The sequence below is a fragment of the Podarcis liolepis genome (genome assembly GCF_965112155.1).
Source record: "Podarcis liolepis genome assembly, chromosome: 12".
NCBI lineage: Eukaryota > Metazoa > Chordata > Lepidosauria > Squamata > Lacertidae > Podarcis > Podarcis liolepis.
Window position 1 is genome coordinate 56,555,224 of NC_139563.1, and position 18,555 is coordinate 56,573,778.

At 42.2% G+C, this 18,555-nt stretch overlaps 1 protein-coding gene across 6 annotated transcripts in view; it reads right to left on the reverse strand.

Moving 5' to 3' along the window:
* Positions 1–18,555, reverse strand: part of GLI3 (GLI family zinc finger 3) — a 238,411-nt gene that overhangs the window by 118,574 nt on the left and 101,282 nt on the right. For all 6 annotated transcript variants that reach the window (XM_083468761.1, XM_083468758.1, XM_083468759.1 and 3 more), the window contains one exon: positions 11,720–11,752. In XM_083468761.1, coding sequence (XP_083324887.1) covers positions 11,720–11,752 — 33 coding nt within the window. The remainder of the gene's footprint in view (positions 1–11,719; positions 11,753–18,555) is intronic.

The window sequence follows — 18,555 nt, forward strand, 5'->3', positions numbered from 1 at the left end:
GCATGACTAAGCTGCTTCTGGCGAAACCAGAGCAGCGCACGGAAATGCCGTTTAACTTCCTGCCAGAGCGGTACCTATTTATCTACTTGCACTTTGATGTGCTTTCGAACTGCTAGGTTGGCAGGAGCAGGGACCAAGCAATGGGAGCTCACCATGTCATGGGGATTTGAACTGCCAGCTTCCGATCGGCAAGTCCTAGGCTCTGTGGTTTAACCCACAGCGCCACCCACGTCCCTCTTACATCATTACCTTACATCATTGTAATATCATGCGATTGGCATGTGTGCAGCTCCACTCATCTGTCAAATTTGGCCCATGAGGCCAATCCAGATAAGGATCTGGGCTGTGGAGCCAACAAGGCTCCCCTACCCTAGTCTAAGGTAAAACTGATGAGCACTAAGGGGAGTCAGTGGGGTTTGGAGAGCAATGCTAGCAGGGCACAGTCCCTAGTAAGCCTGTCTTTATAGTAAGCCTTTCACAGTTACAAATTCAAAGAATAATTAATTGTGCCTTGGAAATACATTAATGCCTCATGATTTTTTTAATCTAGATTTGCATGCCATGACAGTCGGCTTTGTAACTGCAAATGGTAATACCAAAATATGAGATGGTAGGATAATAGATGCAAGAATCATTCATGAATCTTCTTAAGAAATGTAAGGAAAGCCTTCCTGGATCAGAGAGACTGCAGGCCTCTCTAGCGTCACAATAGCCAACCAGATGCCTTCACAAAGTACACAAGCAGGACAAGAAGGTAATAGCTTTCTCCCACTGTTGCTCCCCAGCAACTGGTATTCAGATAAATTGTTGTTGTTGTTTAGTCATGTCCGACTCTTCGTGACGCCATGGACCAGAGCACGCCAGGCACTTCTGTCCTCCACTGCCTCCCACAGTTTGGTCAAACTCATGCTGGTAGCTTCAAGAACACCATCCAACCATCTCATTCTCTGTCGTCCCCTTCTCCTTGTGCCCTCCATCTTTCCCAACATCAGGGTCTTTTCCAGGGAGTCTTCTCTTCTCATGAGGGGGCCTCATGAGGTCAGATAAATTACCTGGTGGTAATGGAATGCATGACTCCATAACACAGATCTGCAGCAGACACTTCCAACTTATGGAACTGACATAGGTTAGGTGAAATTGGTTCATCACTGACTTGTACACTACAAGATTTGGTCTAGTGATTTCACCTCTGCTATTCCGGCTTATAAAGTAACACCGGTCCTAGCTTCAGAGAGAGGCAGTCCTTGCAGTATTGCGGTCCTGAGCTGTTTAAGGCTTTATAGGTCAAAACTAGCATCTGGAGTGTTTCACAGCCTTCCTTTAGAGCACAAAGACATACTGCTTTGTGGACCAATCCCCACTCCCCCACCAGAATATGTAGTTTATCACAAGAGATGTTGGGAGGTGGATTATCTAGACCCATTTTTGTTTGCTTTCATGTCTGTTTCTGCCCCTGAAGCAGCCTTGGTTGCCCTGAAAGTTGACCTCTACCGGGACACAAATGGCAAGTGCATCTCTGTTGACTTTCATTCATCTCTTGGAGGCTTTTGATACCACTGCCCGTAATATCTTGCAGAATCTGCTCTCTTGTAAGAGTTGGAGGTACAGCAATAAGGTGCTTTACATCAACTTGCAGGGACGGTTGCCGCAGTAGAGGAGTTCTTGCTCAACCCCATGGCATTTGTGCTCTGGAGTCCCACAATGTTCCATCTTGTCGCCCACATTCTTTAGCATCTACATGAAGACGCTGAGTGAAGTCATCAGGGTATTTGGAGAGCAGTTCCATCAGTGTGCTGAAGACATCCAGGTCTATTTCTCTTTCTCCTATGAGTCAGATGAGGCAGTGCAGGGGCTTGGAGGCTGTGATGTGCTGGATGAGGGTAGGTGGCTCCTAGATGGTGGAATTGGAGGGGGGAAGCCTGTTTTAGATGGAGATAGCAGGTGTCTAGTTAGGGGATACTTCTTGATGTAGAACTATAAGCAGAGACACAGGTAATGTCAGTGGCTCAGAGTGTCTTTTTCCAGAGTGTCTTGCTGGTGCACCAGCTATAGCCTTTCCTGGCCAGAGATAACCTGGCCAGAGTGATCCATACTCTATCTCCAGTGGTTGTTGTTGTTGTTGGTGGTGGTGGTTTACATACATTATACACACATTCAAACACACACACACACACACACACACAGTTGATAAAAATAAACACAAAGTAATTCACAAAACAAATATCATCTATCTTCAAACATAAGATAATGGTCTAAAATAATCTCTAATTTGGGGTTGGGTTATTGTAATGTACTATGTGTGAGGCTGCCTTTAAAAACAACCTGAAAACTGAAACTGGTAAAGAATGTATATTGTCTGGTGCAACTAGCAGGCATCATGTAACACCAATCTTCAAAGAACTTCACTGCTTGCCAATGTGCTTCCAGGAGGTGTTCTCAAGGTGCTAGTGGTGACCTGTAGGGCCCTATAGGACTTGGGACTTAATTCTTGGGACCTAAAGGGGCACCTCTCCCCCTGTGTCAGCATGCTGGATGTCTCAGATCTGATGAAGAGGCCTTTCTTGTGATCCTTTTATCTTGGGGATGGGAGGCAACTGGTTTCCCCACCATTTCAGTATTTCATTCCCCACTGAGTCAAGAAGGAAATGGGACAGCGAGGGGGCTTGAGAGGTAAGCTTACATCCATATGGAAAAATGCTTTGACACAAAGGTTGGAGGTTAAAAGTTTAAATGCTCATGACAGAGATGACAGCATTCCCTTTTTGGTCAGCAACTTCAAAGAGAATGTCTTTTCTTAATGCCACTATTGTAGCTTTTTGAAAACCCACTGAAATTCTAGTGTGTTTATTGCACACTAAAAACATTTTTTTAAAGGACCCCTTGTTGCATTTGTTTCACAACTGCATACAAAGCACAGATGAAGACTTATTTTAAAAACCTACTGAAAATCTACAGTTAAGTCTATTGCATCAGTTTAGGTACTCTTTCTTCATATGATATATTTAGCAACATATTTTAAATTAACCGCCTTAATAGTAAACGTCCGGTCTCAAAATCACACAAAAGGGTATATGCTAATTTTTTTCCTAATTTGAACGGCACTTGAAAAGAATTATTATTAAGTTATCCAAACTTTCCCCAGCCCCAAGTATATAGTACATACACACACACACACACACACACACACACACACTTTGTCAATACAGAATTGAACAGCAACCCTCTTGGTAATAATTGCCGCAGGAAATTCCAGTATCTGTTGTTTACGGTCCTTTCCCCGATCTCTACAGGAACATCTGGAAAGTCTGTCTAAGGCTATTAATGGAGAGGGTTGAAATGTGAGGGTAACTATGCCCTACAGCCACAGAAGGCGCTGTAACCTTCCAAACTCTCTTGTTGCAGTCGGGGCAGATGAAGGCGTCCGGTTGTGCTGCTGCAGGTGCCCCGTGGCGTTTCTTCTCTCTGCGCTCCTCCCAGTGGTCATTCCTCCTCTGGTCGCTGCTATGAATCCATTGCCTGTCTGTCTGTCTCCAGGCACTGGGGTCGCCTGCAAGGGATTCTCACATGACAGGGTTAATGCTGCCAGCCTTCACGTCATGTTTGCAGAGATCTTTGTAACACAGAGTTGGTCTGCCGAGGAGCCTGGTGACTGAATCCAGCTCCCCAAAGAGCCCATCCTTGGATATCCTGCCATCTTCCCTTCTGTGGACATATGAGGGGGAAATGGCTGTTTTTGGTAGGACTCGTGTTTCCACAACCGACATTTAAATCCTTGTTTTAAACCATAGAAATGATGGAGGTTTTTCGTGGTGGCCCTGCCGTTCTGGGCACAGCACTGAAGAATTCCCAATATGAAGAACATTTGATGATGGTGATTTAATTTCTACACAACTTAATATATTACAAATACATCTAAGTGGTGTACAGAAAACTGAAGGAACAACAAACAACTTGAACAAAAATATTACAAGAATGCACAGTGACATATAAAACAGTTAAATTAATGCAAAGTTACTAGTATATATACATTCTTACAAGGCGGCTCGCAAGGAACTGTGGCAGTTATCTGTTTATTATTATTTAAACAGTTCCCTTAACTGCTCTTCCCTGAGGTAAGCTGTGGCCAAATTGTTTTCCTTCCCTTCCCCAAGCAGATATGCAGGGGGCATATTTGAACAGTGCTATGGTTTACTTTAGGGCCTATTTAAATACCTTCTGCCATATATTTCAAACAAACAGTTCACTTCATTAGAAAGGCAAACAGTTTAGCCTTAGACTACCAGCACTTGAGAAGAACCACACTGGGCAGACAAAACCTTCTGCCCTGTGTAAACACTGCCTTGTCTTCAGCTCTAAGCTGCAACCATGTGGAACTTCACTTCAAAAAGCCTTTTTACAAATACTTCACACATCCATTTGTTAAGTAAGTGATAACCCTGAAGAGATTATCTGCAGGGGCTGAAATCCTCTGCTGATTATCAGTGCTTTCATGTGAGCTAAGAAAGGAAATCGGGACAGTTCACTCTCATATATTAGCTGGATGCAGAACAATAAAATTAGTGGCATTACAAGTACATGGAATGGATTAATCTGCAAAAGAATTGCACAGGTCTTATAGAAAGGAAAAGTACTAGTGTGGACATTAGTTCCTGGTCTTCAATTAGGAAATATTATGGACTTGGTCAAAAGCTAGTTTTTCTGGTCGACTGGGATAGACTGGTTGAACCATTCTCTAACTAGAATCTTAAAAAGCCTCAAGTTATGCAAGTCCTCATATGCTAACTTTCAAAGCATGTTACCTACATGGTCAACAACCTACAAACCCCAAGTAACATTGCCTTAAGAGTTTCAAATCTTGTGACTTCCAAGTCCATTTTACAATTTGGCTAATTCCATGCTTTTTAAAACTAAGAAACTCAAGGCTTTTTTAAAACAACTGCAAAACAAAACAAAAAGAGAGAACAAACACAACAAGTCCAGCTTCTTGCTGCTCTGCACCCACCACATGAATGCAAAACAGCATACAAATGATATTAACTAGATGTATCTAAAAATGAAAATCAGCCATGGCCCAGCAGACCATGACGTATTTTCAAGTCTCCAACTCTAGGGCTCAGGGTCACTTCTGCTGGCCCCACTATTTCCTCCAGGGAAAACCTGTTGTTTACCATCTCAGTTTACAGAAGCAAACTAACAAAAAATATTGGATCCATAAAATCAATTAAACAAGCAATCCCCCCCCCACAAAAAAACTCTGAACAGTTTGCTGCTCCCCACCCCCGCCGCCCCCCAAACTGGGCTGCTATCCTTGAGTGGCAGATACACTGCTGGTTTGACCCGTTCTCTAACTAACATCTTCCTTGCAGTCATTCAAGAGCCTGCTCTTCTTCAGGGCCCTTAAAGGCACCATATTCATTGCTTTTTTGTTTGTTTGTTTCAAAATCATTAATACAGTTCACAATTTGCAAAATATTTTTCCCAGGAAAAAAGCAGAAAATTGGCAATCGGGATAAAATTGCAGTTAAATAAAAATGGATTAATACCTGAGAAAGGAACCTAAGCTGACAATATTTCAGTTAGAAAATACAACCAAACAAGTGGGGGGGGGAGGGAGGTCTATTTGCACCCTAAACAGACATGCAGGCCTCCTACTGACACTTTGGGGAGTTCCAGTTGCCTACCAAAAAGAGAATTCACTCTTAAGAGAGCACAGCATTTCAAAAAGAGTGAACTTGCTGTCACTCCCTGCTGCTTCTACCGCTTTCTGTCAGAGATGGAGAAAAGTTTTGATCAAAATATCAGTACTTGTAGCTGTAAGACTTTTTGGTAGACGTAACTGGTCATTTTCATAGTGTCAAAGTCTATTGATCTGAAGAGAGTTGTTGCCCAAAACTTAAAACACAGAAAAACTTGAATACAGTCCGAAAGCATCAACAAATGAGCTTTGATAGTCTTCCAGTTCTGCTAGAGAGAGTTCAAGTTTGCAGGTGCATGCCTACCAGCAAAATATTCAAAAATAAAAATGTAACAATAAATAGTGTCTCACACTGTTAGAATATGTAGATATCAAAGATTTCCAGAGTTTGACAATCAAATGGGTGCATTACTTCCCCGTTTAACTTCCCCCTTTGTGTCGCTCTAAGTTTGAGTCAAGAGACCTACGTACAAGAATACTCAAAACGTTCATCATGGTGAGTATCAAGCCTCCTCTGGTGAGCATGATGAACCCAGACATCCTCCAAACCTTGAAGCTGGAACCAGAGATCATCTCAGCCGTTGTGCAGCACTTCTGAGGTGCTTGGAGTGCCTACAAAATGCAGCAATGACTGTAGGAATCATTCCTTGCCCTGTTTCTGAGCCTGAAATGATCCACATTGCACAGCAGCGTTCAGAATTTGCCCGGTGCCAGGCACATTTTCCACCTGGCTGTCGGCCACTTGTGACCAAGTGAAGATGCCCGAATGCCAGGATGGCGCCTGACATCAGCATCTGGAGGTGCATGCCTGGGATCACTGGCCTTCCATTTTGGTAACTGTAGCCCTGGTGCAAGGATCCATTTGGTGCCTGGCTTATAAATCTGAGTTTCTAGCACTGTTGCTCAGTGCTCTGAATGTACTCCAAGCACCTTAGAAGCATAGCATCACTGCAAGGTCAATCTTTGCACCTTGCCTTGCTCCAGCTTCACAAGACGAGCTAAATCCTACTCAGAGTAAACCCACTGAAATTAATGAACCTAGCTTAGTGATGTTTATTAATTCAGTGGGGGTTTTCTGAGTAGGTCTGGCATTGAATACCAACCCAAAAAACTTGCGCTGCTTCCATGTTTGGTGTGTCACTCCGCAACTTACTGGCTGGTTGAGGCCTTGCAATGCCTAAACCAGAGCTTTCCAAACTTTTCATTTTGGTGACACACTTTTTAGACATGCATCATTTTGTGACACAGCAATTCAGTTTTTCTAGCAAACCGGAGGTTAAACTAACCCTTTATAAGAGTGTGGGAGCGTTCATGCGACACACCTGCACACTGCGGGCGACACACTAACGTGTCGCAACACAGAGTTTGGAAAGCTCTGGCCTAAATAGACTTCCTGTTTGACTGACAATTGGAGTCTGGATGCTATTGGCCGTTCTAAGCAGCACAGGGTTACGGGGCTTGAACCTCAATATTTCCCCCACAGTTTGGTTTTGTATTAGTAATAAAAAATGAGCTACAATATTTCCATCTATTACAAGATGAACCTCAAATTCCCTTCCAGCTCTACAATTCTATGATTCTATGAAATAGTTCATGTTCTGGAATGTGCCGATAAATGCATTCATGATATTTTAAATCACTGTGCCCTATCCTGGGACCTCAGGGTGAAAGGCAGGTAAAACAACAACATCATCATCATCATCAACAACAACAATAACAACAACAACTTCTATGCACATAATAACTGGGATACATTTGCACTAAAGAAAAAAATCCAAAAGTAGGAAACCCAGGTGTATGATATCAGGTAAAAGCTGTGGAATTTCCTATAAAAACTCATATGAGTGGGACCTCAATCATTTCCCAGTCACTGGTAGTACCTAATTACAAGGGCAAAGCCATGATTTCTGTATGTGGATGCTCCTGACAAAGTATGCCATATCAAGTGGCCAATGTAAAAAGGGAAAAGGAAGAAGGAGAAGTGAAATACCACAAGAATGCTCAAACTGCACTGAAGCCAAGGGGGGGGGAGTGATAGCATTTATGATCAGCATTTATGACCCCCGCTTGTTGCTGGACTGGTTACAGACCTGCCAGGCAGTGAATGCACAGGGGGAGGCGCCGAGGAAGGGTAGCAAAGAGAGAAAAGAAAGTGGCACTTGAATCCTAGATAAAGAGAATGAGGGAAGCTGGCTGCTTGCCAGGATCATTTTTCTGAATGGAAGGGTATGAAATAGACACTTCCTTAGATTTCCAGGGAGGAAAGCCACAACTTGAACATCAGGAAAGCGACTTCACAGATATATTACTTGGTCATTTTTCATACTCTTTATTCCTATTCATAGAATTATTATTTATTTCCCACAGGTTCTTTTAGAAATGGGTGGGGGGAGAGAACAAAGCCATAATATCCTGAAGGCATTCCATCTTTATACACAGTTATAAATAATTTGCACCAGCATCTTTCTCTGCAATATTAGAATACGGTAATTGTGAAACAGGGTAACATCATGATTTGGGAGAGAGTACATTGTTGGCACCCTTTATCCTAAAGCGCTGGTTGCCTAAGTATTAGCAGGCCTAGTATTTCGGTTTGGGCCACAAAATGTTCATGTATTTAAAAGAATAGTGCAAGTCCTTTTCAGTGAAACTCTTATCTTGAGTAATTTTCACATGTGACATTTTCCACCATTTTCCACATGTATAAACAAATGAAAAAGTTAACTGACAAAAGGTGCATTCAGATTTGTTAATTTGTCTTTAGCTTTCACCAGTGATACACTCCATATTGAAAAGTGTGCTTAATATCACTTGAGAAAACTCCCCTCAGTTCCACTTTCATGTTCAGATTCCATTTTACTCTAATTATGCAACATGAAGCCGCCTGGATATATAATGTACACAGGGGAATCAAGAACAGAAAAGTGTAGAAATCTAGACATCCCAGGAAAAGTCCGGGAATCACGCACGCCTCACTGGGAAATGCTGGATAAATTGGATGTAATGCAGTCCGGACTGACGTGGGCACAACCTGAACAGTTCCAGAAATCAGATAGGTAGTTTCTCTCCTGTATTTGGCCTTCATTATCAGTCATATCTTACCCATGAGGAGGTGCCACTGCTCTGTGGCAGAAGGCAGATTTCATTGCAAGCGTCAATCCCTGTCATAACCAGTTGAAAACAATCACAGACAGAAGATCTCAGAAAAACCTGTGCTTAAGAGCCTGGAAAGCAGCACGGGCTAGATTGGGATGGGGAAATTTTACAGCTCAAGGGTTTATTATGTGGTTGTTTATTCGATTTATATACCGTCCCGTATCAAAAGATCCAAGGGCGGTGTACAACATTAAGATCACATTACTGTATATGGAGCACAATAATAAAAGCATAATAAAATGCATAATAATCAGACAACCATAATAACAGTCTCCCCACTCTTAAAAGGCTATAGTTTATTTAATGGCCAAAGGCCTAAGTAAAGAAGAATGTTTTTGCCTGGTGCCTAAATGCATGCAGTGAAGCTACCAGGCGAGCCTCTTTGGGGAGAGCATTCCACAGATGGGGAGCCCCCACCCAAATCTGTGTTCTTGTGTTGCCACCCTCCGAACCTCTTGGGAAAGAAGGACATGGAGAAGACCCTCCATTCCTTTACCAAGGCAAGATAACGGCCGAGCACATCCACTGCCCTACTCGCAGGTGTAAAAGAGAAGTAGAGCTGTGCGTCACCAACACACTCAAAACTCTGGATGACTCCACTCAGCAGCTTCATGTAGATATTAAACAACATGGGGGATAGAACTGAGCCCTAAGGGACCCCACATTGAAGCCTCTATGGTTCTGAAAAATAGCCCCCAAGCATCACCCGCTGAAGACAACCATCCTAGTAGGACCAGAGCCACTGCAAAGCAGTGCCACCCACCCACAACTCAGATAGTCTCTCCATGAGGATACAGGGTTCAATGGTACTGAAAGCTGCCAAGAGGTCAAGGAGGATTAACAGACATCATCATATAAGGATTGACGGACATCATCATATAAGGCGGCCAGGGCAGTTTCTTTGCCAAAACCAGGCCAAAACCCTGCTTGAAATGGATCCAGAAAATCAGTCTCCTCCAAGAGACTTTGTGGGCAACATTTCAGATGTCGCATGCCACTAGTGGATGAGGCCAGAGGCGAAAGGGGGCAGAACAAGAGGCAAGCATGGGTGGGTCAATGGATATGACTCTACATCATGGATAGGCAAACTAAGGCCCAGGGGCCGGATCCAGCCCAATCGCCTTCTAAATCAGCATGTTTTTAAATGAGTAGAATGTGTCCTTTTATTTAAAATGCATCTCTGGGTTATTTGTGGGGCCCTCCTGGTGTTTTTACATGAGTAGGATGTGTGTTTTTATTTAACTTGCATCTCTGGGTTATTTGTGGGGCGCAGAAATTCGTTTTCTTTTTTTTTTCCTTCCAAAATATAGTCCGGCCCCCCACAAGGTCTGAGGGACAGTGGACCGGCCCCCTTCTGAAAAAGTTTGCTGACCCCTGCTCTACGTTGTCACACAAAAGCCAGACATTTCCACAGATTCCTACACAGATATTTCCATCCTTTATCCAGGGAAGCAAGAGGCCTTGTCTCAGTTCAATGACACATTCAAGGCAATGAACATGGGGCCTCTTGCTGCCGCTGCATCGCCGGCACACAATTTCTGTTCTCATCCTGGGGCAAAGTTCTCAACCCGAGGTAATTCTTCCAGGTTAGTGGAGTTTGTAACCTGAAGTGTTTGTAAACTAAAGTGTTTGCAACTCGAGGTACCACTGTATCTCTTAAGAGTGGTGAATGACACTATTTAGCTGGAAGAAAATCCAATGAAAATCCTCATTATTACATTTTTTACATGGCTGTTTGTTTGTATATATTTTGCCATTTTACATATGGATAGTTTATGATGGCCTATATTTGCAATAGGGACCCGAGTGGCGCTGTGGGTTAAACCACAGAGCCTAGGACTTGCCGATCAGAAGGTCAGCGGTTCGAATCCCCGTGACAGGGTGAGCTCCTGTTGCTCGGTCCCTGCTCCTGCCCACCTAGCAGTTCAAAAGCACGTCAGAGTACAAGTAGATAAATAGGTACCACTCTGGTGGGAAGGTAAACGGTGTTTCTGTGTGCTGCTCTGGTTTCGCCAGAAGCGGCTTAGTCATGCTGGCCACATGACCCGGAAGCTGTACGCCGGCTCCCTCAGTGAATAAAGTGAGATGAACGCCGCAACCCCAGAGTCGGCCACAACTGGACCTAATGGTCAGGGCTCCCTTTACCCTTTATATTTGTAATGCCTAATTAAGGTTTGGCGAAGGAGACAAAAACATTGGAGGAGAGTGTGGAGCAAGGACAGTGAAGGGTTTGGCCTGAGCAGAGACCTGAGGGCCAGACAGAGAAGCTAGAGGGCCATATCAGAACCCTGGGCCTGGTTATGCCAATGCCTGGTCTGGATGGATGTTTATACAAGGCAGCTTCATAGGGTCAGGAATAAATCCAGAGGTTGCCCATGAGTCATAAGCACTACAAAGCCCCCTTATATGGAATCCAACATCAAGCCTGGTATTGTTTTCACTCTGATCAGCTGAAGCTCTCCAGGAGCATTTGTGATGGGAAGAAGCAGAGACAGTAAAGGTAAAATATTCACTTAAGGCTTTTGTTTTGATGCTCCGTTCAGGCAGGACAGCCTTCATCTCACTCCTCAAAGGGCACTGCATCAGATGTCTCAACTAGCATTTGTTTCAAATTTACAACTGCCAAAGATATATCAGCTAAAGCTCATTTCAAAATAATTTGGGGAGTTCCTCCTCAGACAAAATAATTCAGGCACGGGGGGGGGGGGGGGAAGCAGTTTAGCTAAAACTGGAGCACTTCCTGGAGTGTTTGCACATTTTTATTTCAAATATATTTTATGGCAGATGACATTCTAACAAACATAACAAAGTATCATTGAAAATGAATGTTCACTATAACAAATCAAGTACAAAAAAAAGTTTACTTACAATACTTTATAGAATTCAAAGCAGGGGCCGAATCTGTGGGAGAAAAACACAGAGAACATTACAATTTTATTTTTAAAGAAACTTTGGCACCTAATTCATTAAAGAGGCATCGTGATTTTTGAATGCATTTAATTCAGTCAGTTATTGGCTTCATCTGCAAAACTGATATTTATTTCAGGACACCAGCTTCCTAAACTGCCACTCTTTTGCACCAGTGAAATCAGTTTACATCATTTCTTACATGCATCAGCTGTTGTACTGGAAAACAAATAAAAACAGGAGGATCCGTTTTAAAAGCCAATGACTTATCCATATATAATCAGTACAGTACTTTCTTCTCCCTTAGTAACTAGGATGGGGTGGGGGGAGCTAAGAAAGTAATGCCTTCTCTTCCCTATTGCAAAAAGTAAGATATACCTACTACACAGCCACCTCTTCAGGGTCTTGCAGAATGATCCTAAACTTGTTTACTATAAGCATGTTTACTGCACTATCCTAAATTTATTCACAGAATTTAAATGGCGGCCTAGGACTGCCGCCTTAGTCTAGCTCCAACCTATAATATGCAGTGCATTCTTATGGGTGTCTTTTCAAAAGTAAGTCCATTTGAGTTTAGTGGGACTTAATCCCAGATAAGTTGGTACAGATAGGATTGTAACTTTAGGATGATGCCACATATTTCACAACAACAGATCTGGGCTTGGACCCGGTGCCAAATCAAGAAGAGGTCATGACGTGCTGTAATTTACACATTCTAAATAAATAAATAAGCAAGCAATTTAAATAAATAAATCTTTTTTCAAACACATTTGTTTTCTGCAGTTTTTTGCACGTCTGTAAAGCTTCTTTGTGAAGCAGCCTGATTCTGATCAGAAAGAAAAGGCAACTGATTTCAGAGCAGCAGGAGAAGTAAAGAGAAAAATCAATAGTTGCTTTCAAATATTTTCTAATTACTGGGAAATTTAGCCTTGATATTTATTTAAGGGTGAAATGTTGATCAAGTTAAAATTAATCAGAAAGTTCCAACTGACAGCAGCACAGGGCTGAGATTTCACACTAAAGTAGTAACAAGATTTTTGAACCCTTTTTTCTCACTGATGTCCAACTCTAGGCTCATGAACCTACTTTTCTCCAATAAAGAAGGTTAACTGTGAACAACTTATTCAGAAATGCCAGGACACTTATCCTTTTCCATTCATAACCTACTTATCATAATACTTAGTCCAAGAAGGAAGCGGGCTCTCTTCTGTATTTATTTCTCAATTCAATCAACTCAAAATGCATTTTCTAAGTCTCTCCCCTCACCCTGTTTAATTCCCAGTGCTTCCAACTAACCTGGACACAGCATGGGATGTGTCTGCAGCTACCAGCAATTACACCTGAAGTTAAAATTTTGGATACTAGATTCTGCTCCCTGACTAAATCATGCAAATTTACATCATAATTCTTATTCTGCGTATTTTATTCTGGTTTGGCTAACCATGGGGTGAGGCAATGAGCTATGCAGGGCACTAAAACCTGCCTTCCACAGGCCATATTCTGCCCAAGGACTGGCAGCTGTCACCTTGCCCACAGATCTCCACCTCTAGTACCTGGTTGGAACATTTATTTTTGAGGCTGCAAAGGCACCAGGGCAAGACCATCCTCCAAACATTTTACAGAGTGACACTTTCTTCACAGTTGTTCGATCTTACTAATAATTTTGGTACTCAGCTATATATACTCAAATACAACATTCCAACAATTTTGAATGGTGTGCATGTATAAAATTTGGTCTTTTTAAAAAAAATATAGAAATAGGAACCCTGAAAGGACTGATATAGTTTTATCTGTGAACTTCAGACTAGAGAAGTACAAAGAAACAACTTACACGTGATGTTTAAAACAAACCTCGTACCAGAAACGTACCTGTCCTACTCAATACTTCCAATTATGCACCAAATAAGTGCCAAGGTTTCACAGAACACAATCTTGCATATTTGAAGGGCTTTCCTGTCAGCCTTACAGAGGCACCCAAACGATACACACAGAACTGCGTGACAAAACCTTTCAGTCGACAAGCAGTTTTACATGCTGGCATCAAGCACCTCAGCTAACTGCATGGAGAAGAAAGGTTCGCCAGTGACATCACTCAGATGCTAATTGAAACCTCCATAAACAACAAACAGCTCAGGATCTGACACTGCGTGAGCTTTCCTTGGATAAGCAACTTTGTACAGCAACAGGCTGCAGTTGCAAGAGATTTTCAAGCATTCAGAAACATTAGCAGCAATGAAAAAGCTTCTAAGGATAAATGATTTCAGAGACTTAGAAATGATGTGTTTTGATTGCTGAGTCCCAAGACTGGGTAGATTCTGTCCCCAACGACAGCTAAACCACAGTTATGGCAATGTTTCTCTATAAGGGCACGTGCAAGTTCTCATCAGGCGCGCAACGAAGGCATTCTGCTAGGGGCAACAACTGATACCGGTCTTTAGAGAGTTCAGAGAGCTTCACATACACAGCTGCCTTTAAAGCAGTTCAATATTATTATTCTCATATGAAGTTGTTGGTTTTAAAAACTGTGCGCAGCCACTTTGAAGTCTATTGAAAAGCAATATGCACATTTTAAAAGCAGGTCATTAAATAAGCGCTGCTGGGTCAAGGAGCAAAGGTTTGCCTACGAGAACCACCTAGTGAGTTAATGCCTGAGGATAAGCAATTGTATCTCCTCTTATCCAAGGGTTTTTTGAATACATACTATTTGATATTTTCTACTTGTCATTCCAATCATATGACTCCTTTGTGCTGCTCTCTTCAATGGCTCCTTCTCACTTTAGGTCTCCAATTTAAGATTCTTGCACTTACTTTCCCATATCTCCAGGGTCTTGCCCCTTTATATCTATCTTTTCTTCTTCTCAGTCTCTCTGTTCTTCCTTGGACCTTCACTCCGTATAGACAAGCCTTCTAGATCAGCCATGTTTATCCTCTCTGTTTCTTGTCTAAATTCCTTTTCCATTTCCCATCACTGTAAAGCCCCTCTACCCAGGATCAAACTCTTTTCATGTTGTTTTTTTAAAAAATTAAAATATCTCCTTATAAAATATCTGTTTTATCCTGGCTGACTTTAAAAAAGACAACTATTTCTACTTTTCTTTCCCTTTCCTCCTAATGTATTTCTTATCCATATAATGCAAGACTGTGCACAAGGTCGGTGTTACTTTTAAAGTCTAGCAATTTGAGGCAGCATCGCCACAGCTTGGATCCTAATTTCCCTTCCATGAACAAAACACATTATTTCTGAAATAGGAATTCCCTCCCTCCCTCTTCCCTCTGCAACTGCCCCATGCCCCCCATCCTCAAGATCTGCTGGGGGGTTTAGGGAAACTTTGGAAATGGGGCGGGAGATGTTGCAGGGGCTGCAAGGAAGAGTCAGAAGAAACTGCACTTCCCAGAAACAGCTTAGAGCAGGGGTCAGCAAACGTTTTCAGCAGGGGGCCGCTCCACCATCCCTCAAACATTGTGGGGGGCCGACTATATTTTGGAGAGAGAAAAATGAACGAATTCCTGTGCCCCACAAATAACCCAGAGATGCATTTTAAATAAAAGAGCACATTCTACTCATGTAAAAACATGCTGATTCCTGGACCGTCTGCGGGCTGGATTGAGAAGGCGATTGGGCCGGATCCAGCCCCCAGGCCTTAGTTTGCCTACCCATGGCTTAGGAGAACTATTATTTCTTCCATTATTTTGATTATGAGGGTGATGGTGATGAGAACAACAACTCCAATAATAATAACAGAATCATAGAGTTGTAGAGTTGGAAATGAGCCCCAAGGGTCAAGCAGTCCAACCCTCTGCAAGGCAGGAATCTCAGCTAAAGCATCCATGACAGAAGACTGCCCAACCTCTGCTTAAAAACCTCCAAGGGAGACCATTCCACTGCCGAAAAACTCTTACTATCAGAAAGCTTTTCCTGATGTTTAGTCAAAATCTCATTTCTTGTAACTTGAAGCCATTGGTGCCAGAGCAGGAGAAAACAAGCTTGTTCCCTCTTCCCTGTGTCAGCCCCTGAGATATTTGAAGATGTCTATCATATTTCCTCTCAGTCTCTTTTCCAGGCTGAACATACGCAGCTCCTTCAACCGTTCTTCATTAGGCTTGGTTTCCTGACCCTTTATCATCCTGATTTCCCCCCTCTGCACATGTACCAGCTTGTCAATATTCTTAAACTGTGGTGTCCAGAATTGTTCACGGTATTCTAGCTGTGGTCTGACCGAGGCAGAATAGAGTGGTACTATTACTTATTTTTGAAAAAACCTTGCTGGGTCTTAGTAATCACAGCATCCTTAATAAAAGTAAGTCAACAAATGTTCTCTGCCGTTTGATTTTTTAAAGTCCATATTAAACATGTTCAGTTCCTTTCCTCATGAGATCTGCGATCTAGATTTTTTGCCATGTTTTTAGCTTACCCATGAGAAATGTGTGACTCGGTATTACTTCCTTTGTCCTCTGGAGATATCTGGCAATACGAAACACACAATATGGTCTCAAGAACCTTTGGGTTTCCCTGCCCCAGTGGTGAAGAGAGGATAAGGAAACTCAGAGGAATTATTATGCTTCACATTTTGTATTACCAGACAGCAGCAGGAGAGGGAAGAGTGGGGTTGCCATTTTCAGCATCAACCTTGCAACTCTCACAACATTTTGTTCTGGGTCTCTATTTCACGTTTAAGAGGGAAGAAGCGTAGAATATTTGATTAGCTCAGATGTGTTCCCACTGACACCAAAGGTTCCTGTCATTCTTATGCGCTTAGCCAAGAAGCCCCAAGAAGAAAACATGAAAAAAAGGCCCTGGAGATGCATTTGTGTACATGTTGCTGGGTATCTAGAAAGCCTAATCCTCTTATCTCTTGTTCCCATGTAATTCCTCTGGTTTTAGAAAAGTATTAGGACTGGAGAGTTTTTCTGGTAGACATGAAGGAGCTGCTCATGGTCTGCAATTTCATTTTATTCCCAAGAATGCTGAAACCTAAAATTCCCAGCCATTATGGACAAACTATACAGAACTACGTCCTGTGTGGTTAGGCTACTTTGGGGCTGGGAACTAATTAACTAAAGAGATAATCAGTTCCAGGCCAACAAACACAAGTTGCATATATTCTTTACTACAGAGGGGAGACTGTATGCCGTTACAGAGCTACAGTTTCGGGTAAGCAGTTAAGAGCTTGAAAGGATATTTAAGACTTCTTTCATTTATGCATATAAGCTTTCAAGTTTTTTACAAAATGGATGTTAAGTACAATATGAACTGCTATTTGCTATGTCCCTAGACTTGGTCTCCTAACGCAACCATTCATCAAAATACAACATGTTTTTTGCCTGACGGGAGTGTCTTGTTCAATCAAAGGAAAACTACTGGCAATCTTTTAAATATCCAATTCTAAACAATACCTACAGCAAGAGGCCTGATTTTGATTTATTGAATAATTTGACTAGAAAACACCTGTAGTCGCAACTACATTACGTGCAATCACTTCCATTTCTTTGTTGCACACATTCAAAAAAATACCAAAATAAAAATTGACAGCATAGTTATACTGCTCTGTTCCAGCACTACACAATGGATATTAAATTGTGTGTGCTTAATCCATGGGTTACATATCACATTTCATTGATTTTCATAAGCAGCAAGACTCATCCACCAATGGCTACCAAAAGAATGTAAAAACACATTTTTTTAAAATCCTGATTAGGGAATAGCAGAAAAATGTGTATCAGTCTTCTGTTTCCACTACATTTCTAACACAAATGCTTCACAAATTGTTATGCAGCAATTTGTGCACAGTTAGTTCTTTCTTTAATCAAGAAATCTGCCTGATTTTGAGCTTATTTCCCAAAGGCTAGGAGTGAAGGTTATTCCATTAGGCCTTTGGGGAGTAGGAATCTAATACGTTTCTGAATTATTCCAGACTGAGCTGAGCTGAACATGAGAACAAAGCCTGGATTCCACTGCAAGAGAAGACCAGCCTAACTCCCAGCTGGGAAGATTTAGGGAGAGATTTATATACATACAAACACTGGAGAAATTTTCCAAGTAATTGCGTGTATTTGCCCACTGTTGTCAGAGACTGTAAACTAATGTTTATTAAAACACATCAGCAAGGTGCTGCCTTTGTTATCCATCTCCCAGGTTCTTCACACAGGTCATTAGAAAAAAAATCTCATTTGCCTCCATTCTTTATTTCTTCACAGTGGAAGACACAGAAGTGGAAGATCAAGAAAGATGAAAGGGAATTTAGTAAGTTACTTAGTAAAGGTAAAGGGACCCCTGACCATTAGGTCCAGACCCTTGGGTTTGCGGCGCTCATCTCGCTTTATTGGCCGAGGGAGCCGGAGCCGGCGTACAGCTTCCGGTTCATGTGGCCAGCATGACTAAGCCGCTTCTGGCGAACCAGAGCAATGCACGGAAACGCCGTTTACCTTCCTGCCGGAGCGGTACCTATTTATCTACTTGCACTTTGTCCTGCTTTCGAACTGCTAGGTTGGCAGGAGCAGGGACCGAACAACGGGAGCCAATCCCATCGTGGAGATTCGAACCACCGACCGTCTGATCGACAAGTCTTCTCCATAACAAAAATCTGTAGAAGCACCAAAGTTATTGAAATTTGCTACAATATTTTATATGTTGCATGCATATTAATGATAACAAGAGACAACTGTTGGAGATGATTAACAGATTATCTAAAAAAAAATGTTTACTCTGTAAGCCCAGGATAGGAAGAGTAGAAATATAATGTGGATTTCTAATTTTGTCTACATTCATTACAATGTGTTCTCTATGTTTTATAGCAAAT